The 26,197-nt window shown below is 38.2% G+C and overlaps 2 protein-coding genes, 1 non-coding gene and 1 pseudogene across 6 annotated transcripts; 1 reads left to right on the forward strand and 3 right to left on the reverse strand.

Annotated features, from left to right (window-relative positions):
* Positions 1-241: 241 nt before the first annotated feature.
* Positions 242-5,297, reverse strand: LOC137717098 (uncharacterized). 3 transcript variants are annotated; one of them, XM_088699113.1, is made up of 8 exons: positions 5,089-5,271; positions 4,671-4,737; positions 3,800-3,886; positions 3,334-3,411; positions 2,086-3,254; positions 1,315-2,017; positions 743-1,210; positions 242-639 (listed from the first exon to the last, which is right to left on the reverse strand). In XM_088699113.1, the coding sequence occupies exons 5-8, from the start codon at positions 2,895-2,897 to the stop codon at positions 466-468; spliced, it is 2,157 nt and encodes a 718-aa protein (XP_088555239.1). In that variant the 5' UTR covers positions 2,898-3,254; positions 3,334-3,411; positions 3,800-3,886; positions 4,671-4,737; positions 5,089-5,271; the 3' UTR covers positions 242-465. The 3 variants fall into 3 exon arrangements, with proteins under 3 accessions (XP_088555239.1, XP_088555238.1, XP_068312509.2); XM_068456408.2 differs by lacking the exon at positions 3,800-3,886 and having other exon boundaries at positions 339-639; positions 1,315-1,573; positions 1,697-2,017; positions 5,089-5,274; XM_088699112.1 differs by lacking the exon at positions 3,800-3,886 and having other exon boundaries at positions 5,089-5,297.
* On the reverse strand, positions 3,742-3,889 carry LOC137718918 (small nucleolar RNA snoR135). The gene has a single exon (XR_011065996.2). It is a non-coding gene; the product is annotated as a small nucleolar RNA snoR135 (small nucleolar RNA).
* A 1,994-nt stretch (positions 5,298-7,291) lies between the features above and the next one.
* On the forward strand, positions 7,292-21,282 carry LOC137717097 (sister chromatid cohesion protein PDS5 homolog B-like; annotated as a pseudogene). The gene is made up of 24 exons (XR_015965097.1): positions 7,292-7,616; positions 7,791-7,985; positions 8,064-8,245; positions 9,536-9,656; positions 10,382-10,603; positions 10,762-10,976; positions 11,067-11,212; positions 11,292-11,449; positions 11,545-11,696; positions 11,772-11,819; positions 12,581-12,769; positions 13,921-14,100; positions 14,741-14,888; positions 15,441-15,567; positions 16,591-16,764; positions 19,171-19,317; positions 19,407-19,520; positions 19,656-19,739; positions 19,852-20,286; positions 20,359-20,426; positions 20,508-20,559; positions 20,771-20,861; positions 20,981-21,069; positions 21,249-21,282. The product of XR_015965097.1 is annotated as a sister chromatid cohesion protein PDS5 homolog B-like (transcript).
* A 406-nt stretch (positions 21,283-21,688) lies between these two features.
* On the reverse strand, positions 21,689-23,300 carry LOC137717706 (fe(II)/2-oxoglutarate-dependent dioxygenase 4). The gene is made up of 3 exons (XM_068457157.2): positions 22,762-23,300; positions 22,363-22,690; positions 21,689-22,292 (listed from the first exon to the last, which is right to left on the reverse strand). The coding sequence occupies exons 1-3, from the start codon at positions 23,283-23,285 to the stop codon at positions 22,035-22,037; spliced, it is 1,110 nt and encodes a 369-aa protein (XP_068313258.2). The 5' UTR covers positions 23,286-23,300; the 3' UTR covers positions 21,689-22,034.
* Positions 23,301-26,197: the final 2,897 nt, after the last annotated feature.

A 26,197-nucleotide genomic window follows, 5' to 3' on the forward strand; every position in this document is an offset into this window, starting at 1 on the left:
TATGGGGTGTTACAAGGGGCATCTTAAACCACTATAATCTTGAACTAAAAAGCATATTAAGAGAACGTTTGATAACCATGGTCTCTAGTTGACATTAATTAATTTTTTTGAATGCCAATTGCAGCTCCCAAAAATTAAACAGATCACTTTAAACCGGTTAAGATCAGTGGAAACAAAAGGTTAAAAAGATGATAGATAATATTTGTTTGGGTTGGGGAGAGGGGAGGGGGGTAAACATCCATTTGCATGCCAATAAAAACTTCTTGAATGAAGGGCAAAACAAAGGGAAATGTTACCCTGCGTCGTAAAGAAAAAGAAAAAGATGCACAAGCACAGGCTCGGAAAAAGGAAAAACTTGAACACTGTACAATCTTATAACTATTCAGAGTGTTGTAACTACGTATTAGCAACCAATGAAAAATTGAGTGTCAACCGCTGACCAAAAAGAATATCGATCAGATCATGTCAACAATTATTGAGCGACTGCATCTCTTGAGTAGCTATATCCGAACCAAAAGTCTGTCTAAATCGTAGAATACGTTCAGCGTATGGGATTTGCCAACCATCAGTACCTGGTAGGCAAACTCGGTGCCAACATACCGAAACAGGTGGCATTGGATGCCCTGGAAACATATAAACCTATGGAGAACATGACACACCAACTGTTAGGAATGGGCAATCACCTCCACGAAGCACATCAAAGCATATATGGTAATTAAGGTATTCAAGCCATGTACAATACCTGAACAAAGTGGTCGTCACTGACCGAACCAATGGCAATATGTCGGCGCTCTAACAAGGGCAATGACACAGTCCTCGTTGGCAAAAATGTGAGACATAATGACATGGATAAATAGATCACAACTACATTATAGCATGATGCGATAATGTGTCCCATATCAGGCATGGTCAACCACCTATCATACGGTGGGGAATCCTCAAAGAATGAGAGTGCATGCATAAGCTCGTGAACCCTATCATGTCTACCGAAAAGGTTCTCATATTGTGTTTGATGAGAACACAACTCATTCAACAATTCTCTGCGTACCTTGCTCCAAGAATCATCACCAAAACCCATCAATCCAGCTATAACTCGATAACCACAATTACCATCACCTGTAAAATCCCTAATGGAGGAAATATATGGCTTCAAAGCAGTAGGAAACTGCTCTTTCAGCGTAGAAGAAGTGAGAGGAGACATCCTGAGCGCCTGCACAGCAATATTCATAAATATACTAGTTTCAACTTTCAAGTATCGACAAAATACCTTACATCACTAAATAGTGAATAAAAGTCAATGATGTTCATACATACCTTCATCTTGGGTGGATGCCTCGTTGTTTTCTCTGAGTGGGAAGTGGTAGTGACTGCGGCAACCCTGTCAGCTGGTGAATGACTTACTTGACAGGACAAGGCCAACTCAAAGGTAGAAAGATTGCAATGAGTGGTAGTGCCAATTCTACTTGGCTGGTCGGTAGTCTTGGTAATTGAGTCCATATTCAGAATCTCCTCCAACTTTGTACTAATATCTACCCTGCCATCCTCATCGCTATCCATCCACCGCTTTAAGATCCTATACATTTTTGTAATTACGTGAGTTGCGTGGTCACTAAACTTTGGGGAGTACAACAAATCCAATTTCTTCCAATAAGGATCAACACAATAAAGAGGAATGGGGCGACGAGTTTGTCTATACTCTGCAATCTCATGCACACAGGGCAATCCATGTGTGCGTCGAATGGTGCAACCACATGACGAATAATCCACCCCCACCAAATTGGCTTTCTTCGACTCACAAACAATTGTGCTCAAAGCAAATGTGGATACAAAACCTCGCAACTCCTTCAATTCATCATGCATGAAATTGTGTTGGACGACGGCCAAACACTTCTCAAGTGATACCTTGATGTCTTCATGTTGCAACTCTAACAAGGAGTGAATCCTTTCCCAAGACATTTCAAAACTACCTCGGCTGTTGCCAAGTAGTTTTTTCAGTTTTGCACTTGCGCCTTCCACCCTGCCATACAAAATAGTTAGTAGTATATAATGACTTCCATATGAAACAAATAAGCTTAACAAATTTACCTATTTGACGTCGCGTGGCCATAATGCATACATGTATCTGTCCATACAGACACAAACCTCTCTTTATACTCGTTTAACCAAGTGTTCTTCACATATTCAAGTGCATGTGGATATCTACCAAAATAATAATCAAGCTCGCGCAGACGGCTTTCATACTCGTGCCCTGTCTTCGATAACACCAACATATTCCAACTCATCATGAACTTATCCAACTGATCTTTACCCTCAAACATGTCCTTACACTTTGCCAACACATGTTTGCTGATATGTAATTTACACAACAAATGTCGGGCACTTGGAAAAATACTATGGACGGCACTCATGAGAGGCAAGTCTTTGTCCATGACAATAACTGTAGGAAGACAATGTTCATCCAACACAGCCCTCAATCTACTCAAAGCCCATATGTAATTGTCTTCATTCTTAGCATCAAGGTAAGCAAATGCAGCTGAAAAGGTTATATTAGTACAAGTCACCCCTATGATCTCTAAAAGGGGAAAATAATACGTCTCACTTATGCAATCCATGATTAGGACATGGGGGAATGCACGTAAGACATCTACACTAGCAGGGTGAGTCCAAAACAGATCTTTCACCACACTATTGTCATCTGAGCTCCTATGCCACTCAATATATTTGTGATCGGATAACTTATTTAGCAATACATGCATCTGTGATCTCACAGCATTCTCTTTCAACTTCAACCGTTGTCTGACATTATAAATTGTTTTCATTGTTTCATTGATGTTGAGTCCATCATTCTTTTGAATAGTACGTAATATGTCTTTGGGTTTGGCTGAACTCTTGGACATATCTACCAACACTGCTTTCTCCTCTTCAGATAACCTCCTCGCATTGCTCTTTTCAGCATGGTGGTTGTGAACTCCACATATAACCTCCAATTTCCACTCATCGTCATCACCCAAGCTTACACCCTTCAGTAGAAATGGGCATCCACACTTTTTTGTACCACTCCTTTTACGCCTTTTCTTCTGGACACTCTCATCAATCCTCCTTTTGTAAATGCCACCCCTTTCACAGCCCAATTTTATTCGGGGTTTCTTACTACCAACCCCTCCTGTATCCGAGTTCTTGATAATAATCACCAAACCAATACTATGTCCTCGCTCGCGAGCCCACTCCACCAATTCGTCTCTACTCTTAAAAATCTACACAGTGCAAATATACATTATCTCTAATCCAACTTCTCAATCATAAGTCACAAGCCAAAATTTAAATAGGACAAACCTCATTTGTTGTGAATTCACCAGTGAAGTCGATCACACGTTCTGAGCAAGCACCGCTGCCCCCAGCAGAGCTGTATTCCTGGTGAAAAAAAAAATTATTAGAAATGTTTCAATTTCCCTTACTATTTTTTTTTTTAATAGAAACGATATCATTTTAATATCAGAAGAAAAAGATATACAATGGGGAAAGGAAGAGAGCAGCACAGAATTAGATAACTGATGCCTTCCAATCAAACAAAATACAAGAGAAAGACACGTCTTTAAATTCTTTAGTAACCGAAGCCCAATGAGAAGAGCATAGTCGAACTTTATCCCACATATCCTCCCTGCATCTAGCATCTTTGTCCTCAAAGATGAAACTGTTTCATTCGAACCAAATGACCCAGAAAATGGCAGAAATAAAAAAATGGAATATGGGGAAGATAATAGTTGAAATTTCAACAGGTGGATGAAGTACAACTGCCCACCTTCCCCTTTGGATTTCATGTTGCAGGGAACTCTTTCGGATCAGAGTGCACTGATTCTAGCACTACACCGATACACACAATCCCTGCCTTCATTTTTCCATTTATTAATCAACATTTACACAACAACAAAAAAACCAATTAAATAAAATAAAAATCAATCTTCAGAAATATACAAAAACAAATAGAGAAAAAAGTTGCAGAAATTGGTTAGACAGCGAGGAAGAGGAGGATGAGAGGAAGGTAGTGTACACTGTGGCCTCGTTTGGCAGCTCGGACTGTACTGACTATTTCTGTCGGATAGGATAAATAGCCACCGGATAGTACTGACTAAATTAGTCGGGTGTTTGGTGCAGCATCGGACTAGTGACCGTATTATTTATACTGTGTTTAGTATTATACTAGATAGGAGGAATCAAACTTAAAAAAAAAAAATTTTAAAAAGTGAAATCATTTTTTTGTTCCCAAATCTCTCTGCACCCCCCAAACACCCTCCCTCTCTCTCCCTTCTTCTTCCCCGACTAAATAATCCGGGCGTTTTGGTTGGTTTTATTAAGCGGGTGTATACCGTATTATCCTATCTGACCGGTTAAATTAATCCGGCCCTTATTTAGTACGAGTGACCGCCAAACACCCGAGTCCGTATAACTAATCCTATCCGATCCTTTATCCAATCTGCCAAACAGGGTGTGTATATGTGGGAGGAGGAATACGAAGTGAATCACACTAGGGTCAACTGATCCTAACTCCCTAAATAGTTTCCAACATAGGCGTAAAGCTACCGGACAATGAAGAAACAAATGGGTGACTAACCAAGCAAATTTCACATTTCTTAACATTGATACAATCATAAAAAACACACACACACTCATACCTCATTCGAAGAACTCTGATTGACGATTTGATGCTCCATTTTATGCAACCTCTTTTCTGCCAAGTAACTGCGTAATCCATGAGATTGTTAGAGAAAGACACAAAAATTTCACACCAAGAAACATGATCAGCAAATGCACATACTACAACTCTAAATTTACTTGACCAAAAATTCAATACAAAACCTACAACCACGTTCAAATGCAGAACAAAAAACCGCGAATCCGAATACGCAATCATCAGGGCAACAATATTCCCAATTAAAATAAATATTCAATTCAATACAACCTATATTATGTGCACAGCAAGTAACTGAAAGGAAAAATAAAATTTAATTTAAAAACCCAATGTGATTTCATCAAAACCCTTCTCCCAATTTCTCAGTTGGAGGGAAAAAATGGAAAGCGTGAGATAGAAACCTGTGTGAGTTGAACGGGGGATTGGAGGAGAAGGAAAGGCGAGTGCGCGTGCGAGTGGCGAGGAGGGAGAGTGGGAGAGTGAGACTGATGATGGCGGGATGGAGGAACAGACGGTGTTATGGTATGGTATGAATTGGGGGTTTGGGGATGACGATAAATTTGGGGGGTTGGCTTAAGAACAGTTCCACTCACTTTGCGCCAGCATCAGCACATTTATCCACTCAAGTAAACAGTAATATATCACAATAAACAGTAGTAATAGGCCATAAGCCAAAGTATCTTCACCTCTAAAAAAAAAAAACCTAGTCCATTTTATTAAAATAGTATTATTTTATTATAAAATAATAATTTAATTTTAAATTTCTGACTTCTTCTTCTTCTTCTTCCCATTTTTCCCACTTTCTTCCCTGATTTTCCAACTGTGCGGTCAAGCACAGTTTTTCGGCGGATGAGGGCTTAAAGTTGGTGATGGCGTCGCGGGCACGGAAGCGCTGTGCAGCAATGTCGTAGGCCCTAGCGGCCTCGTCCTCTTTGTTGAAGGTACCTAGCCAGACGCGCTGGTGCTTCTCGTAAATCTGGGCACCCCAGCATCTGTTGGGTTGCGGGACCACGCCTTTGTACTTGGAGGAAGGGAGCTTCTGGGACTCGACCTCGACGCCGCCAGTGCCGCCGCTGCTGTTGAGCTCAGGGTCGAGAATCACGCTGATGGCGCCGCTGCCCTTCTTCTTCTTCCCTTCTTCTTCTTCTCTCTGGACTCCCTGCTTCTTCGTTGTCTCCTCGTTGGAGCTCGCCAAAGAGGTGCTCCACACCCAGGGAATCAAATTCGGGTCGAGGGAGGCATGACGGTATCGCCTGGCGTCATGTAGGCAAGGCAAAGGCTCAACACATTCTGAGCCGGCCTAGAGACCAGCTTGGGCTGGGTGCCAACCTATCTGCTCGGCTGGAGTGGATTGGCTGGGTGCCTGGCCAATAATTTCGCTGGGTGCCGGCCTAAAGGTTCCCCGATGGAACTGCTCTAAGAGATCAAGGTGAAAATATATGTTTTTCCATTTATTTATTTATTTCCTTTTCTTTTTTCATTTTTCATTTTAGAATATGATATTTACACACTTCTTTTTACTTCACATGTTTGGGTGGTATATTGCTAAAATAAAAAGTCTGGATGGAAATTGTGCACATACTTAGACCATCTCCAATCCTTGGGCTAAAACCTAAAATTTTTAGCCTAGAAAATTTAGATTTTAGCCCAAAAACAGCTTTTCAACCCCAACCCTTCTGGCCTAAATTTTTTAGCCTAAAATTATTAAAGAATAAATTTAGGCTAATTTTTTCTTTTAAGGTAATTTTAAAAAAAAAATTATGTACACTATCATAATTTAATTTTATGAATATTTTAACCTAAAAATATTTAAATTCCGATAAATATTGAAAAATAACTAAATTTGGATGAATTTTGAGTTAAATAATTTTTTTAATTATTTTCGCCGATGGATTTAAATTTGGGCCGTTAGATTTTTTTTTATCGTTAGATTTGATTATATTCGATCTCAGTTGTTGAATTTAATAAATTATGGAAGACATGTCCATGTGGGTGGGGTCCCGCTGGTGATGCCCACACCATTTTCTGGGCTAAATCCTAGGGAGAATTTGGCTTTTAGCTTTTAGCTTTTAGTCCACACATTTAACATGGGTTGAGTTTGGGAGGAGGGAATAAAACCTAAAAAATAGCATTTAGCTTAGAATTAGATTTGGTTTTACTAATTCAGATGGTACCAAAATGTCCAAATTTTTTATGTGACTTATCAAGCTTACAGTAATGATTAACAAGAAATTGATTGCGTATGCTATAAATTGTCAATAAATAGTGAAATAATAATATCATTAGTAATTAAAAAATATAGAATAATTTAAAAAACTTATGGCAAAATTATTATTATTATTTTATTATGACAATATACTTTACAGTAAAATGGGTGAGTAATTTAATTTAATATTAAATTAGTTATCCACGAAATTTGAATCTCAAACCTCAAGGGTTTAGGGTGTACCCTGAACCCTAAGTGGCAACTTACGGCAAAATGAAAAAGACGACAAAGGTGGGTATAAATAACCCCATATAGCCCCAGACGTGGGTAGGTTTTGACTCCAAAAGGCCACATTTTATTTGGCGGGTAAAATATCCATACTCAACAAACCTCCAATTTCCTTACCACTCCCACAAAACGCGCCCCAAGGGCGGGAGCCTCTCAGCAATTAAAGCCCCCTCCACTCAAATGTCCGGAAGTCCCCTCACTCTCTCGTCACACTCGTCAAGCTCTCGTCCTCCCCGAGACCTGCGATCGCGGTTTCCGCCTCTGATCGAATGCCCGTCCGCTGCACCACTGCCAAAACACCCGTCTCTGAGTTAGGGTTTCTCTCCGATTCACTGCCCCAATGGCTGAGTCCGCGCTGCAGCTCGTCTCCGAAATCGGCACCCTCCTCCGCTGCCAAACCGCCCAAACAAGGACTCCATCGTCAAATCGCTCCGAGTAAGCAATTTTTTGTGTTCGAATAGTTTATATAAGTCCATGTTTGAATTGGAATTGCGGGTCTTTGTTTAATGTGGAGTTTTGTATTTGAGTTTGTTCATTTCGTCGGCCTAGCGATTTGAGTTGATCGTTGGGGCTTTGCTTGTTTTGTAATTTGTATGCTTCGTTTCACAGCAAGCTGCGAGTGCATTGTCACAGTTAGAACAGGCTTCTTCGGCTGAAGCTTCTAGGAAGTTGGAGCCCCTGACAGAAGTTATCGTGCATAGCTTGCTTCAGCATAAGGATGTCAGGCTTCTAGTGGCCATTTGTGTCACTGAAATGTTTCGGGCTATGGCACCCGAACCTCCTTTCGCCGACAAATATCTAAGGGTATGTGTGCATTTGCCCATGTCTGATTTGAATGTGTACTCTTCATTTGCAAGATGCTTACACTCTTCTTTTGTTTAGAACATTTTAAAACTCATTATCAGCATGTTCGTGAAGCTAGCTGACATGGAAAGCCCGCTCTTCTCGAGGAGGGCTAAAATAGTAGAGACTGTTGCACGATGTAAATGTTGTGTGATCATGTTGGATATTAACTGCAATGATCTAGATCTCGAAATGTTCAATATATTCTTCTCTGTTGTGAGGTAATTCCTAGTTTTGACTTTCCATGCTACTCTTTTATGTTTGGGTTCTTCGTAATTGATAATTCTGGAGGAATCAGTGCTTATTACATTCTACGATTAGATTTCCACTTTCATGCAATAAAGAAAAGTAATAACTGCCTGTAACTTAGGCTATCTCCAACCGATCTGAAGGAGCTAGCCGACCCCGAGCTGGCCCAAATATTTGAAACCAACGGCTACTTTGGGTCAGCCGGTTGGCCTGATTCGAAAAGTAATAATTGGGCCGAAAATAACCTGAAATGACACGAAAACTGTCTTCAACCGAGGACTAGGCCAAAGGGCTCATGGGCCCCACCGGGCCAAAAAGAGGAATCAGGCCAACTAGCTGACCCAAAGGAGCCGGCCAGCTAGCCCCGGGCTGGCCCAATTATTTGAAACCAACGGCTAGCTAACGTCAGTTAGCCATTGGATTTGAATTTTTTTTTTTTTGACCAAATTTTTTTTTAAAATTCCCATCTTTTTCCTATAAATACCTAAGCCATTCCTACACCATTTCTCACATAATTTTACCATTCCATACTATCTTACTTCATTCTATTTTCTTACCTCTTCCAATAACCTTTCCTTCAACTTTTTCAATAATTTTCAAAAGGCCACATTTGCAATGAAAGCTAGGGTTTGGACCCGAAAAGAAGATGAAGCTCTTTGCAAGGCTTATAGATGGGTCTCGGAAGATAGTGTGAGGGGGAGTTCTCCGACTATAATCCTATAATGGTGGATGATGATGATGATGATTATAGACTTTAAATTTAAGTTGTAGTTTTTAAATTTAAGTTTTAGTTTTTAAATTTAAGTTGTAGTTTTTAAATTAAAATAATAAATTATGTTTGGCCCTATGGCCCTTTGGCCCCCTCGGTTGGAGATGGTTTTTTGTCACAGGGCTATGTTTGGCCTATGGCCCTTTGGCCCCCTCGGTTGGAGATGGTTTTTTGTCACAGGGCTATGTTTGGCCTATGGCCGTTTGGCCCCTCGGTTGGAGATGGTAAGAAATATGGCCTGACATTGTTCATTAAAATATTAATTTCTTGGAGGGCTATAGGGCTAAAACGAGCTCTCTGGCCCTCCTTCGGTTGGAGATGTCCTTAGATGGCTAGAACATGCTCTACGTTTATGTTTTACCAAGTTATAAGCATCTGAGATTAGAGTGTCTCTGAATCTGTTAAGTGCAATTTGTTATGTTTTAATGTATGTAAGTTTGGTGGCTTAACTATGATGACATCAATTATAATCCCTTGCATTTTTTCCCTGTAGGCAACACCATCAGCAGAGTTTGATAAATGATATTTTGTCTATAATGGTTTATATACTAAACAAGGAAGCTTCTCAGCCACTTTTGGATATGGTTCTATGCAATCTTGTGACGGAGTTAATGGCAAGTGTTTGATAATGTATGCTTAAAATGGTTTATAGAAACATTTATTTACATGATATACTAGTCCTACATGTTTTTGGTATCAAAACAATGTTCACTATTGTTAAGTAGAACGGTTGGCAAAGCAATGCTTGTTACAATATGAGCTTTTTCCAACCCATGTTTATTTACTTTCACTGATAAATAGTAAGTGGGATTGTGGTGGCATGGTAGTTAAAATGTTGCATTCCGCTTATCATAATTTGGTTGTTGGTCATAGGGAAAATGTCCTATGCATTATGTTCTGGTATTATAGTAGAAAAACTGGGATCTTATTGAATCTGTTTCTTCATGTACTAGTTGCTTGTGAGATCATGGATTAATTTCTAATTTGGGTCTCCAACCTGACAGGAAAAGAGGAATATTGACTACAAGTGAATGTGAGATTTTTGTATACTGTTTGGAATGCCTCTTGTTACCTTTTGGACAAAAATGTTTGTTTTAATAAGGAATTTGGGATGAAATGGGCATTTTGCAGTCACAGCCAAACAAAAGGAAATTGTGTTGAAAATGCCCATTTTCATGTAGACTGTTTTACATTTTAAATTAGTTTTACAACACAACATCTTTTGATTAAACAAATAAAGTGTAAAGATTTAGTGCTTCTTATCTGCTCATGCTCGATATCAATATTTACCTCAATTAACTATTAAATATTATTCTGTTTCTTATATTATGTTTTACAGAATGCAGACTGTGCTTCTTCCCAGCTTGCAGTTTCTGTGATTCAAACGTGCGCAGACAAACTTAAGTCCTTTGTTTGTGGGTTTCTGACATCTTGTATTTTGGATGGAGATGCTGATGGGAGTGAGCTCAAAGAATTTAACCATGATATCATTTTTAAAATTTTTGGGTGTGCTCCTCAGATGCTTCTTGCTGTCATTCCAAATTTGACTCAATAGTTATTGGTATGTCTTCATGTCTTAGTTCATTTTGTTTTGATTTAATCATTTCATCTCTTGGCATTGGATCTTTTCTTCTCTTCCTTCATAGTTCTCTTATGGTCCTGACTTGTGCTTTAAAAGCAATCAATCAATATCACCTGACTCCGATGATTTTTCTATAGACTGATCAGGTTGATGTGCGACTAAAAGCTGTTAATTTGATTGGAAAACTTTTCACACTGCCTGATCACCATATTGCACAAAGGTATCATGACCTCTTCATTGAGTTTTTGAAACATCTCTGATAAATCTGCAGACGTTAGGGTTAGTGCTTTACAATGTGCTAAAGTTTGTTACATGACCAATCCCTCTGGGGCAGAATCACAAGAAGTTCTCCGTAAGTTATGGAACATTTTCTGTTTCCTATATGACTTCTGATTATGTAATTCTCGGGATCTTACTTATACTAGTTTGTTGCTTTAAACAGCTGCCCTTGAAAGTCGACTTCTAGATTTTGGTGATAGAGTGAGAACACAAGCAGTGGTTGTTGCCTGTGATCTTGCCATGTCTAATATGAGATGCTTTCCTCCCAAAATAATATCTCAGACCACTGAAAGACTTCGGGACAAGACGGTATTTCTACAGAAAAAAGTTTCAGTTTGCTAAGTTACACATGCTGTCTTGTATTTATAATTGCTTGTTTTATTTGCAGATAACTATTAGAAAGAAAGCTCTGCAGAAGTTGATGGAAGTATATCGAGATTATTGTAACAAATGCTTTGAAGGCAGCATGACGATAAGTGACCACTTTGAACAGATTCCATGTAAAATATTGATGCTATGCTTTGATAAAGATTGTATGGATTTCAGGTTTGTTTTCTCACATGCTCTATCTTTTTAAAATAAACCAATGCTTTAAAAGGTGGTATTTGACTATTATCATTTTTCTTATTGTTTGACTTTATGTCCCAAAATATGGAGCTTGTGCTTGCAGAAGATCTATTTCCAGCTGTTCCTTCAGTTGAGGAAATTACAAGGCACTGGATCCACTTGTTTTCTCTTTTCACCCTGCTTCATACAAAAGGCTTTGAACTCTATTTTATTTCAGAAACAAAGGTATTATCACTAACTCACTCTTGCTGCAGTTAATGTGACTGATCTGTTCTTTACAACGTACAAATGTTTTATAGGTTGCAAAAATGAGATGCGGACTTATTTGGCCAATCAAAAGAAAGAGAAGGTAGAGTACTTGAAACTCGCACTTGCTAAGGATGAATTTTATATACCTACTGAAATGTGAATACATATTGCACTGTCCATTATCGGGAAGCCTTGTCTTGTTGAGCTAATTTATGTTCTTGGAAATGCATGCTTAACTGATGTCTGGAAAATTTTAATTTGTTAATCACTATTATGACTTTAGAGTAGACCAAAGCCCCTTTATGCGAATACACACTGCTTGAGGCTGGATTCTTACTAAAATCCAAAAGTGATTGCTTCCCTCCTTTTTATGAGTATTGGTTCACCATGTGGAAGATTTTTTTTCCTCATTTCCTGTTTTGACTTGATTTCGGCATTTTTAGTAATGAAAATATGCCCTAGTGTTCAATTAGGCATCACTCACCTGTGACTGCTTCTAGAGCCCAAAATGTGGCTTAGCATTATCTTGAAATTTTTCTTTCCTGGAAAATTCAATAACTAGTAGATGTTAAGCTTCCTTTGAGATATCTTTCAACAGCAATTTTCAAAGCATTCAGCATACACCATTGTGCCTGTGACTAATGCTGTGTAATAGACTTTGTATATAAACCTTATATTTTTTAGCTTATCAGGGTGCTCTATGTTTTCTTTATATTTCATTTTTTTTTTAAATTTATTTACACGTTGAAGAAAGTTGTGTAAGTTATGATGGTCTGTACAGGCAACTGGATGGCAGTTCTTTACTTCTTGGCTATACTTGATTAGTTTTGAGTAATTGAAGCAGTTGACATTATGTTGCAGGGGAATAATTCGGAAGAGATGCAAAAGTGATACAAAGTTCAGTTCCCAAAAATGGCAGTCTCCTTTGCAAACCCTTCAAGAGCGGAAGAGCGCTTTGGAAAATTGAACCAAATGAAAGATAATAACAATTTTAATTCGCTTGCTCTGTTATTGGATGCAGTGCAATTTAAAGATGCCCGGACCAGCAGAGTGCGTCTATTGTACCTTTACTTTTAATTAAATGATCCCATGAATGCCCTTCTTCCTCTTTGAGACACTTCCGCATGTGTATGTTTGTCGGGTACATGCACGTACTTATGTGTGTGCATATAGTACTTTGTATGGAACCCACATGTATGTCTTTCTTTGTTGCAAATAATATATATATATATATGATATTTTCATGTCTTATGCGGTAAACATAGAATTTAAGCTAATTATTTCTTATTGTATATCCTTAGCTCATTAATTTGGATCTGGTTGATTTACATTGCAAAGATAACATGCAGGTTTCCTCATATAAACTTTAGTTATATAGATCCTATATTAAGTTATGGTTCTTTATGGCATTTGTTGTCTATCTCAGTTGGATTTTCTTGATTTAAGACTATCTGAATCACAGAATTGGTAAGTCAATGTTGTTGAAGGCTAGAGCTCTAAGTTCAATGAACCTTGCCTTATTAAAAGTGTTTCATGATATGGGGAGGGCAAAAACGGTTGAATAGGATCATATATGATGTCCTATATTGGTAGTTTTTGTGGAGTAGGGGCAACTTGCAAACAGTGCTTATCATTTATAAGGTTTAACTTTTAACTTCCATGAAACTTAAACATCTGAAGTAATGTTGTGAAGAGGCAGGACAAGGTTTATATATAGAGAATTCCAGTTCTGAGATGAGGCTTAATTGCTTTTTGTTTAATCAATGCAAATATAGGAATATGGAGGAGTCGTTCAAAACTTCTCCGGAAAACCAGAAACACATTATGGAACTCTCTGGTGTAACTACAATTGCACAAAGACCATTTCTTTAAGACAATTTCCGCTTATAGTCCATCTATACTAGAGAAGTCATGGTTGGAATTAAATTAGGTCAAGTGGGATCAACTTTTTGTTTGCTTGAATCGATGATTTGACTCCTTGTAATTTTGATGGGAGTTATTTTGTATTGTGGGAGGGCAAGTTGGATTTCAACTTGGTTACTAATGTGGTGGTGTCAAAAGATGGTCTTGTATTTTATTGGTGATTTTTCTTTTATATGATTATTGATTAAGAAATTTGATTGTAACAAAATTATAATAGTTTACTTTTATTTTTTCCTTTGTTAAAAATTTGTGTTATTTACTTATTGTCTTCTTTTCAGGACAAATTTCTGAATATGATTGGGGGGAAACATCAGAATTTTGAGTTTCTATGGACACTCACCTCGAAATGCTCTTACAATATATTCAGTGCAGAGCATGTTTGCTGTATTCTAGATGATCTATCTAGCAACAGTCCCGGAAAGAGGCACTAGGAGGTTGCTTCTGTCAGACTTCAGCTGGTAAGAAGCTTTTTTTGCCTAGAGGATTTGAATAATACTTTCTTCAGCAGAAGAGTAAAATGTGAATGTTTAAGTTAGATTGAGTTTATGTGATAAAAAAGACAAAGCTAACCAGACAAGAGAATGGCCATGAAGGGTTGGCGAGCACAAAAACATGTAGCATCTAAATTTAAGCAATGGCCATGAATTGCTGTTGTGGTGGTCGTCTAGAAACAATTTGGCAAGCACATTAGCATTTCTGGCGATGAATCTCAAGGACTGAACTAAGTTTTATGATTTACGAGCGCCAGGTTTTAGAATGAGTTTGAGTTCACCTGATGCTGTCATTTGGTAGTATGTTGGCTTTTCATCCAACTTATAATGGCCCAAATTGGCTTCGTGCATTGCTGATGGGATAAAGCTTGAGAGAATAAGTTAGTTTCCATAAGTGGATGAGGTATTATTTAATTTTTTTTGTGTATATAACTAGCGTTTACCCTTTTTTATTTTTTATTTTTATGGAGTTCGACCTTGTATCTATGTTTTATATAAGATAAGACTAGGAGTAAATAAGTTTGGATGTGTGACTAACTAGTAAGTATCTAGGGAATATTTGTCTCTTCACTGTTTGAAATTGTCTTTCAATTGTTTTCTGGTTCAGGCAATAACCAGCTTTTTCCCAACTCTCCTGAGAGGTTCAGAAGTGCAATTTCAGAAGTTATTAAATGAGAGCGACCCAATTAATGATAAGTTGATTGAAGTATTAGGCTATTAGTCAAAGCAGGCCCTCACATATCAGTTAAACTCAGGTAATCTCTGCAATCTCTCTGATTCTTATGCATTTTTTTAGCAGGATGAGTTTTATTTTCCATTGGAGGCTGTATTGTGAAGGGTCTCCTCGTTTATCTTATTATTTCTGATGTTAATTTGGTCAGTCATTCAATTTTGGATGCTTTTTCTTTGTCAGAATTGTTTTTGTTAAATATATATTAAAAAGAGCTTGTACATGTGCACACAATCCATGGGCACCATGTACATTGTCTTTGTCAGAATTGTTTGTCAGTTTTTCTAATGTGCGTGCGTAACTATTCCTTATACGTGACAGGAGTAACTGGTCAAATTGTTAAAATACCCCAACCTTTAATGTACATGCTATGATATTTGGGCTTCGTACTTTTGCTATTTGCTTATACATTGTATATTCCTTTGGCATCAGTTAAATGAGAAATAGATTCCTTTCCTCTCCGTTCCTTTTGTTAAATTTAAATATAAAGCCTTCAAATCTAAACCTTTATTTATTTATTTATTTTTTCTTCTAAATGTTTAGAGAGTGGCTTTAACTTTTTCTTCTTCCTTTGAAGTGAAATCCACCGCTTTATGGAGAGGGTTTGTCTGGAGGGGACTCGTGTTCAGTCAAAATATGCTGTTTCAGCAATTGCTGCTTTAATTGATAATTCGAAGCAATTCATTTTCCAAGATCTATGTAAGGTATGCTTAGCTTGAGTTTGGAGTTTTAGGTTCGTTTATCCATATTTATTGTTAAGTATCTTTCAGCTCAGTGTTTTAAAAAACACTCCTTGAGGCGCACCTAGGCGGCTTTGGAGGCGGGGCGGGAGTGATAATGCCTTTGCTCAATGGGAGTAGGCGAAAACTCGCACAAGTGTGGTCAAGGCGCTCCTAGGCGGCTGAGGCGAGCCTGAAGGTGGGTGGCTGGCGATCCATCAGTGACCTGAAATTGAAGTCGAATGGCTCTGTCGTCTGGGTAAATTGAAGTCGAAGGCTCTGTCGTCTGGGTTTAGGGTTGCATTGTGCGGCGGCCTCTTCAAGAGAAAGAGGACCGCGAAGAAGAGGAAATTATTATTATTTTGTTTAAAGACTTGGCCCAAAACAACGTCAATTCGGCCAAGTCGGCCAAGGCTTTAATTTTTTTTAAATGATTTGGCCCAAAATGACGCCGTTTTGGCCAAGTCTATTTTTACTTTTATTTTTAAAACCCACAGCAGTCCCCCAATTATTTAGGTCCCGTAAGGCTTCGCCTCACTCCTCAAGGCTTTAGCCTAGGCGGGGCTATCCATGAAACGCCACGCCTACACCTTCGCCCTTTAAAATATTGTTTCAGCTTTACATAAACTAGGTTCTATAGATAATCTATTTATATTTCTAAATCACATACACGTTATGGCGTTCATTTGCCTCCTAATAAGTTGTTAGCTGTATTGGGTTACCATTTGTTATATCCACATGCATCTGTGTTGTTTGTGTGTGTGTGTGTGTTTATGTGCCGTATACATTTTCATTCTATTTAAAGTCTTATTGTTGTTCAAGTTCACCCTCACAAGAGACGCAAGTCTGACAATGGGTTGTATATGGATATATTAGTGAGACTACCTCTTTGTTTGCTGTACATCTGAGAATTTCAGAATCGTCATATTTCAGAATGTCATAATTTGCATGCATACTCAAATAATGCTGAGTTATCCATACTGAATCAACTTTGTTCATTATGTCTAGGAACTTGTGGATTCTCTACTAATTGGGCAGAACATGCCAACACTGTTACAGTCCTTGGGGTGTCTTGCACAGCATTCTATTTCAACATTCCAAAGCCAAGTTGAAAAATATTTTCCAAGAACTATATGTTTAAACAAAAAAATTTGTGTGAGAAGAAGACAAAATTATATGCAATGAACACTAGAAAAAGTTTTTTTATATTACATTTTTGTATATGAAAAAAACTTGAGTTGAGTTGAGCTGTGAGTGGGATTTGATGAAATAGTTGACAATTCAGTGTTAAATTGAGCTGATCTTCACGAAAAATTTCCTTAATTTCTGTATGGAATTAACCAATTTAAATTTTTGCTGAACTGTTTACCATGGAGGAGGAGAAAGTATGTCATTACGTTACTAAAAGATTTGGTTGACAGAGTGGATACCTTTTCTGTTTAGAATTTTTGGCACTGTTATAGTTTGCAGGAATTATGATACGTAGCCTGTATGTATCATTTAGGTTAATGAATTAGAAGTGTTGTTAGGGGCTCATGTGAAAGAAGTGGTCGATTCTGTGTCTATGCAAGGATCAACCCACCAAGGGGTCCAAAATCACCGAAGATGATTATGTAACTTAGAGAATAACTTGTATTGAAATTGTTCATTTCTTACAGATAGTTCCATTGGTTTCTCTAACCATTTATTTTGCAGATATATGGCCTGAAAACACTTGTCAAGAGCTTCTTTCCACACCGGGGAACTCACACCAAACAGCAAATTAATGAGCTCGAGGACAACACTAAATGGCAAATTAATGAGCTCTGTGGCATTTTGTCAACAATGCTGCAAAAGGGAGAAACTGCAGAGGGTATCACCTCAGGGTATGATTTCAGATTCCGTCATCAAATAGAAAGTTTTAAACTGTATGAGCTTGTCCTTAACTTTTATATGGGTTTAATTCTTCGTTCTGGCTCAAGTGAATTGAAGGTCAAATTAACGAACTCATTTAATTACATATCTCTGCCGTGCGCTCAGTTTTTTTTTTTTTTTTTTTTAAACACATGTGTTTGGATATCGTCTCAGCTTTTGACTAGAATCTCTGTGGTGCTTGAATGAACCAGTCAAACATGTGGTTTTGTTTTCATAAGCATGACTGCATTAGTGGTTGAGTTTATTGTTACAATTCTTTTTCTTCCAGATTTCTGCTAATATGGGAAGAGGGATGCTTTGAAACTTTGACGTAAGTTTTTAAATTCACATTCAGAAATGAGATTCTCAACTGTTTGTTTAGGCTTTTATTGTGAGTCTGTGACTGATGCTCATTATTGTGAACGGCAATTTTGAGCAACACACAACTGAATAAAAAGGCTACAATTTTCTGCTTCTTTTTTTTTTTTTTTTTTTTTGTGCTTTTAAGATCTGTGTTCAGTGAATTACGAACACCACTCATTTGGTTTACCTTATTTCTATTGCAATGAAAGTGATAAGGCTTGTATTAGATTATAGCTGCTGCAAAGTCTGTTCTCCAGCTTGCTCAAAGATGGGATTTCCATATTTCTCCAGAGATCTTTCACTTTACAATTTTAAGGGCAAAGATATTTATGTTTGGTTCTGGTTTGTGCATCCTAGTGTAGTCCTTCATTTTTCTTGGTTACCTGTTATTCCGGTGGACTTCTTGTTCGAACTTCATTTCCTGTAAAGCTAATGAAAACATATTCCTGAATCCTGATGGAATTTGAGGTTTTGGTCCCTGGAGCTCATGATGGTTTATTGCTAAAGTATAAACGTGTCTTTAGCTAACTTAATAATATTCACTGATTTTTCTAGTGAGCTGTCCCATTTATAGACTGATTGACAATTGGTAAAAGAAATGCACTTTATAAAATTTATTAAATAGATGGCATGAGAACACTGCAGTAAGCATGTTATGCATCTGATATCAATCACCAGTAATGCTTAATCCAGTTAGTTGACTTGCATCCCATACTATTTATATACTCTTCAGTTTCTTCAGATTTGATTTCATTGTCACTCTTGAATTGCCACTAATTATATGTTCACGGACATTTTTCTTTTCCTTCTTACACATTTCAGGATGACTCACCATTGGTGAGAAGATCACTTCTTGATAAAAACACACAAATTACTGTAGGGGCATGCCATACCTAGCAGATATGCAAGTGCTTTCGCAATGGCCACCTCAGATTGCCTCAAGGATCTGCAGGATGATGTATGCTAAATATGCTGTATCTATGAGTTATTTCTGTATGCTTGAGCAAGTAAATGTATTCTGATACCATCCAATTTAGTCGTCAAAATATATTGCAGAATTTGTCAAGGATTACAGTAGAGAAGCTCAAATGCGTCAAATCTCTGGAGTCCAAGAAGGATTAAACACTGATTTTCCAGCATACATAGTGGTGTTCTTAATCCATATTCTTGCTTATGATACAGGTTTCCCACCTGACGACTGTCAAGATGAAAACGCATATGCTCAGTTTTGCAGGTAAGTAAATATATCCAGATAATCACATTGAAGATTGCCTAGTACTGAATATGAATGCAGCTATGCTGACACACTTTGGATTATGTTTCTCTTTGCAGTCCACTGTTAGTTTATTGCAGGCTTTAGTCAATGCCAGTAATGCCGCTGGTGCTCTGGATATTACCAAGGATTCTGTCTTGTATTTGATTTGCATTTTCCGTGCTATTAAGAGAGCTGAGAATGCTATAGACGTTGAACTAACTGGTGTAAGAGTTTTCCTTCAGAAGATCTTTTCTCCTCTCACTTTATGTTTATGTTTTATAATTAAGGAAAGGAGGTTTTTCTTGTTATGCAGAAGCTGCATATTCTGGCAGAAATTGGGAACTCTTTTGTGACTTTAACAAATCATAATGGCATCTCCGCATCACATGCTCCTGGGAAAGTTTTTCTACCATCATCCTTATATAAAGTAAGTATCTCTAATAAAAGTGATGAGCAGTTTTCGATAAGATTTGATATTCTTTTCTTTATCTTTTGGCTGGAAGAAAAATTTCTAGTTAAATGTTCTACATCATTTCACCTTTTTATTATCTGTTCTGTGCAGTCCAATTCAAAATGCCTCAATCAATCATGTTTTGATGAGTACTTCAAAAGAGTAGTTGACATATTTGAATCAAATATCTCTTTGGTATGTATCTCCAGTTTTCCTTTACAGCTTTAGTTATATTGCCCCTATGATTTTCTTAATGATATTTTCTTCCTATAAACATTTTGTTGGAAACTCTTTCTTCACGTTTCAGCCTGCCAGTGCTCTTCCTAGACGTGGGCGTAAGTGTCAAGAGGATAGCACACAATCTGGTGTTTTCAAGGACGACAAACTTATCCTAACATCTTCCAAGATAGTTAATTTGTCCAATGATGGGGGAGCTGAACCCCGGAAGGCTGAGAAACAAGGCACCAGTACTGAAGGACGTAGGAGAAAACGAGATCTCTCGCCAAGTGATTCTGATAATGATTACCAGAATCGTGTATCCAAAAAATCTGAGATTACTTTGGAAAAAGAAATACATTCATCTTGTGATTCTGTAGTTACAATCAGTGGATCAAATGTCTCAGTCCAGAATTTGAAAAAAAATACCATTCCATTGATGGAAAATGTTAATGTGAAAAGAAACATTAATGTGGAACATTCCAATCACCCCAGAACGAAGCTAAAGGGCCCTTGCAGCTTGAAAGTAAGAATAAGCTCTTTCTGAGAGTACACTTGAAATTGTATTACATTTTTTAGATTATAATTAATTATGTAGGAAATTAGTAAGAAGGATGAGGCATTGATTGGGCAAAGGATCAAATTTTTGTCTCCAGTAGATAAATGGTGAGCATTCCCCCAGTTGGGAGATGATTTTCAGCATTGTTTTAGCCCTTGTTTATAACAATATTTGTTTTTCTTTTCCAGTTTTTATTCAGGTACAGTGGATGGTTATAATACTCGAAACAATACGTACAAGGTGACTAAATATGACTATATTTTTTATTTCCATTTTTAAACAACTATTTCAATGATACAGTAAACTATGTGGAAAGTTTTTAGAGATTAAATTTCGTTGCCTTTGTTTCATCTTTAATGCATTGTAAGCTGGATACGTTGTGTATTTATCAAAACCATGGCCGTACTGCTTGATCTGAATTACTGTGATTAATTTCCCATCATATTGGCAGATCACATGTGATAGTAGCTGGGACGTTCAATTAGTATGCTTGGAAAGTGAGAGCTGGGAAACTATCAAGTGACGTTTCACTGGAGGAAAGGGTAAGAGTGAAATACTATGAATGCTTTATTAGCTTGTTAATTTCAATGATGTTATGCTAACTCTGAATTCTTTGCCCTGTTCCAATGATGTTATGCTAACTCTGTAGTTTTGGATGTAGCAGAAACAAAGGGTTGGGAAAAAAGCCTCTGTGGACACATCGGCATCAGAAGTTACTAATGCAAATGAGGATGCTGCAAGGCTTGCATTGTATTTTCGTTGTTATCATTACATTTTGCTCTTATACATTGACATATCAAGTCGAATAATTTCTTTGCAGTATCGTTGTTTCTTTGCAGCCCAGGAAAAATTCGTTCCTCGTATGTTTGTGTTTATTGACATATCCCTGGTTATATGTTTCGCTAGTTTTGTTTGATTACTTTGTTCAGGTGGCTTGAAGAACTTGAAGACAAAAGAAACTAATTTAGCTATGATTATATTTCATTACGAATTATACTGCATCCTGCACTTGAGTGCTTGAAAACAGCAACATCTCTAACTTAAAAATCAGTCTAGTTGGGAGGTCGGGGGCAGATCACTCCAAGGAATCTCTGGTGCTTTCAGTCCGGCAGAAAGTTCCCGCAGGTCATCCCAGAGTTTGCACCCCTTGCCGTTGTAAGTAATCACTCTAGATGTCAGTGTTGTATATATTCTTCCTTAACAAGCAAGCAACATCGGAACAGTTTGAATGCGTAAGTACATATCTACGAGTCATCTTGCTAATGAAACTCTTTAGTACGTAGAAACGAGTATGTGTTCTTCTAATGCTAATTGAGAGGCAAGAACAGATTCTCATACATATTTGTACTTTTCAGAAGTAGAATGATAATTTAAGACAATGTCCGTGTCATTTTATTCAAGCTTGGAAATGCCATCAGATCGAAGGGCTAATTCTGATGTATAGCATCCTAGTTCGCTGCCTGCATCTCTTTTGCAATGTGTGCTCTTGTTTACATACGACATTGTCACAGCAGTATCAAACTTTCTGAGCTCAATAGCTACGATTCAGTTCCTAAATACGTAAAACTACAACGTTCTACGGTTTCTCGGTGACCCGTTACTTGTAAAATAAACAGTATAGTTTTACAAACTTTTAATTTTATTTTACCATATAATCCGTACTAGAAGTTGGAGAATCATGCATAGTAGAAGCCGTTGGATTAGAAATCCGTCGGCTAAGCAGCAATCTTGTAGTCAGTCATCCGCATATAGAAGCCATGTTTCTTGTAATTGTTAAACATCCTCAGATTCAACCACTTCCCTGCCTTGTATTCTGGATACTTTGCCGGGCTTCTTTCGTCGACCAATTCATCCAACGGCTTCATTGTTACGTCGTGAGACGGGTGAAAAAATATGGGGATCGAATACCTCTCTGTTTCTGCGTTCACCATGGCTCGATGCTCGACGCTTTCGTAAAGATCATTGCTCCATACCTGCCAAGAAACCAAAGTTTTTAATCGAATAATGTTAACAGGATGAACATTTGCTCAAGAGATGTAGTACCTGAAGAACGTCACCAACGTTGATGACAAAGGAATCCGGGACAGGCTTGACGCGAACCCACGCTCCGTCTGATTTTCGCAGCACATCGAGGCCTTCGACATCTTCTTGAGCAAGGACGGTAAGAGCGCTGGGGTCCTTATGTCCACCGGTGCCAAGAACAAGGTCCGGTTTGGGGCACGGAGCGTAGTAGTTGAGCCGGGCAAAGCTTGCCTGATTCTCGAAGTATCCATGCAAACTCTTAGGAGGTAAGCCTAAGCTGAGGCTTACCAGTTCCAGCAGATTGAAAAACAACTTCTCACATGCTCGACCATATTCTTCGCATGTTTCCCTACATGGCATGTTATGTTGTCAAATTGTTAATAATTTACAAAACTTTAGTATTTTGTAAGGGACATTTACCTGAACTCGGATAGGTTCTCGGGCCACGGAGTGTACCATGGAACAATTTCGGGGTCATCGGGTTCATGGGAGGCCGGCATTAGCATCCCATCATTTACATAAAAGTCATAAACTTCTTTCCAGTCCTTGAAGTCTTTGCTATGCTCATCGTTATGAAACCCTGCTGTGTTATGAGCCTCTCTGCTCACCTTCTTCTTCTCCTCCAGCGGCAGCGCAAAGAACTTCCTCGACGCCTCCATAATTCTTCTCCGAATATCCGAAGGCACACCATGGTTGATCACCGTGAAGAACCCCCATGTCCTGCAAGCGTCCCCTATCTCAGCGGCAAGCTCTTCCACTGCCTTATTGTTAGAGCCGGCCGACATTTCTCGGTTGGTTATCGGAGTGAGATCGATCAACGGGATTCCTTCGCCTTCGGTGATTACGTGTTTAGGCCTGTATCCTTCTGATAGAATGTATGATGGATTGATTTCTTCCATTGTTAAGGAGCTGCTTATCCTAGCTAGGCACTGGTGCCATTGCATTTATAGTTGCATAAGGGCTTCATTTCATTCACCTTTTTATTTTTTATTTTTTTTTAGGACAACTAGTGGGAAGCCACGGTTATCCACCTCTTTTGAGAAATTTCACTATGCTCGTGATTACAGTCAAGCAGACTCACCAGCTCAGAGCATCGAAACCGGGACCTCCAACAATTTTTTGTTTATTGGGCAACCACAGTCCGCACCCTTATCACTAAGCCACTTGTTGTGGTTAGCTTCATTTCATTGCTAATTCCTCCCATGTTAATTATGGGTTACTGTCATTAGGATTTAATTAATTATGGTGGTTGGACTAATCGCATGATGGTACAAAATTTCGTCACACAATCCGACTCAGCTTTCACTTGTCTTATTACAAGACCAAGACCTAGTGATATTTTTCTGTAGGTCATTTATCAATAAGGCCAAAAATGTTCAAAGTTCAAACCAAAGAGAGTTTCATTGAAGTTTCTGCAACGTTGAATACTTGGCTTGTTAATGGAAATCTTGTATCCTTTGTTATTCACTTGACAATAACAATTTGAAAAATGTGCATAAGTTTTTCGTTTTTACGTACGTTGATTCATTATTTATATTTATGTTAATTTTTTATTTGTAAAAAAGAGTAATGTAATGTGTTCATGTGAGTGGGGCATGTGTTTACACAAAACAAAGGAAAGCATGCGAGGACTTCTCACGCAAGTCACTCGTCTTAGTAGTACTCTCGCCAAAACTCATTAAACTTTCCAGGTCAAATACGATGCGATGCATTTGAGTTAGTATTAGTGGTCACATTCAATTTAATTTATCTTTTATATTCGAGATAAGATATTTATTGCTCACATATGCGCCTAAGTTCTGCGCATGGTTTTGTCATTGAGCCTAGACAAAGCACCATCATTCAAGCCTTATCTCTAACCGTATTCAATACAATTAATCCAAAACCAATTGAATGGTTTGGAATTATTAAGTTGAATTCAGAAGTTTAGCATAAGCTAGCGTGACTATTTTGAATCGTATTTTCTGTTCTCAACTTAGTGAGTAAGGTTGGTGCTGAAGAAATTAGTACAGTTGTAAAGGTGGGTGGCACTATCGTGCATAGACAAAGTTAAGAAAAGAGGGTGGAGATGCACCATAATTTTAGGGGTTTCTATCAAACCCTCCTAAGCACATCTCACAATTGCTATAAAAGAGATATAATGTATTGTTTCCATTACTTTGTAATTTTAGTATGATAATGAGACTATCGCTACTAACCCCAAGGACGTAGGCATACTTGTCGAACCTCATAAATATTATGTCTTATTTATTTTATATTTCACTGCACATATGTCATCAATTTCACAACAGACACTATGTATAGTTGCTATGCTTAAAAAAAAAAAAGAAAAAAAAGGACTTATGTTGTGCTTTAAGAAAAATCAACTGCAAAATAAAGCAGTTAAGCGTTTGATAAAATTGTATTTTTAAATTGTTGTGACTATGAAAAACAGTGTTATAGCGTTTGCTAAATGTCAATAAAAACAATTTATTGTATATAATTAGGGGTGGAATTTTTTCCCAAACAGTCCCGAACTTGTCCCGAAATTTGACCGAAAAATGCTCGAACTGAATTTCCTGAAAAATTCTGTACCCGAAATCGAACCCGTCCCGAAAGTTTCGGTTTGGGATTCGGCCACAGCTTTGAAAGCGTTTGGTAATCCTGAACCAAACCAAATATTATATATATATATATATTTATTTATTTATTTATTTATTTTTAATTTATAATTAGAAATTACTTGGACTGTTGGATTGGTTAAGATCTAATTCAACCGTCCATGGAGTTAGGTCATTTATGGTCTCTTAGTCGCTCACTCTCACAGTCTCACACTCAATCTCCTAAAGGTGCTTGTGCTCCCGCCGTTCCGCTCCTCCATCGACTCACACCGCTCCTTCCGTTTTACGTCTACTTCAATGACGCTCATCCAGCCGGCCACACACACAGAGATGCAGACGCAAGAAGACGCGAATCCGACACTAATCGAGTCCCAAAATCCAGGTAAGGGTTTATGATTTTCACTGGGGTTTTGTTCTTTAGTGTTTAGTGACACACCCCGACTGAGATCAGGGCATGCTGGCCGTCACGTGGAAGTGACGTAACCATGTGCACAGTGCGGAAGCAAATAAAATAATAAAAATAAAAGTACAAATAAATAAAAACCCAGCTATACACAAGGTAATAACATACATGTGCAAACGTAAGTGTGAAAAACAAAGTTCAGAGCACGGAAGACCTAATGCAGTCCGGGAGAAACAACGCTACATAAACACACCCAAAGGTGGTCCTACACTGGTGATAATCTGTCAGATATGCCGGGAAAATCCTTTGGGGAGCCACCACAAGTGCTAGCCAACTAGAACCTGGAAGGGTGCAAAACAGAAAGCGTGAGTGGGCAAAAACAAAGCTTTTCAAAAACCATTTCATAAACAAAGTTCTAACCCCTCGCCGTAAAACCTGTATACTTCCCAGAAAATAGAATATACTTATATATAAGTCAAGCTCGGAAATATGCCATGTCAAATGCCTCTAAATAGAATGCAAGTACTCAGGTAATGCCAAACAATGCCATGAAATCTGTCAGCCGGAGTCACCTAACGTGACCTGTACGGCTAAAACTAGAGCTCAAATCTCCATCTCACTAACTATACCTGACACGAGTCGGAACCACCTAAAGTGGTCTGTACGACAGGACTGCGTGTATACTAAGTACGCTCAAGTGCTACGATCATGTGAAGGCTGGGCGAATAATCGCGGGTCACCTACGAGTCGGAACCACCTAAAGTGGTCTGTACGACAGGACTGTGCACCTAACTTGGATCCAAGATGAGCGTGTGGTGCGGGAGGTGAACATCACATGAAGGACTGTGCCCAA

This window comes from Pyrus communis, chromosome 8 (assembly GCF_041283825.1).
Source record: "Pyrus communis isolate YQ-2024b chromosome 8, ASM4128382v1, whole genome shotgun sequence".
In the NCBI taxonomy this organism is placed as follows: domain Eukaryota; kingdom Viridiplantae; phylum Streptophyta; class Magnoliopsida; order Rosales; family Rosaceae; genus Pyrus; species Pyrus communis.

Coding starts and splice junctions, on each gene's coding strand:
- LOC137717098 (XM_088699112.1), bottom strand. CDS start 4,709: ATGGAGCATCAAATCGTCAATCAGAGTTCTTCGAATGAG. Junction 3,255..3,333: donor GTGAATTCACAACAAATGAG/GTTTGTCCTATT, acceptor TGCACTGTGTAG/ATTTTTAAGAGTAGAGACGA. Junction 640..742: donor GTGACGACCACTTTGTTCAG/GTATTGTACATG, acceptor TGTTCTCCATAG/GTTTATATGTTTCCAGGGCA.
- LOC137717706 (XM_068457157.2), bottom strand. CDS start 23,285: ATGCAATGGCACCAGTGCCTAGCTAGGATAAGCAGCTCCTTAACAATG. Junction 22,691..22,761: donor GAGAACCTATCCGAGTTCAG/GTAAATGTCCCT, acceptor CATGCCATGTAG/GGAAACATGCGAAGAATATG. Junction 22,293..22,362: donor ACGTTGGTGACGTTCTTCAG/GTACTACATCTC, acceptor GTTTCTTGGCAG/GTATGGAGCAATGATCTTTA.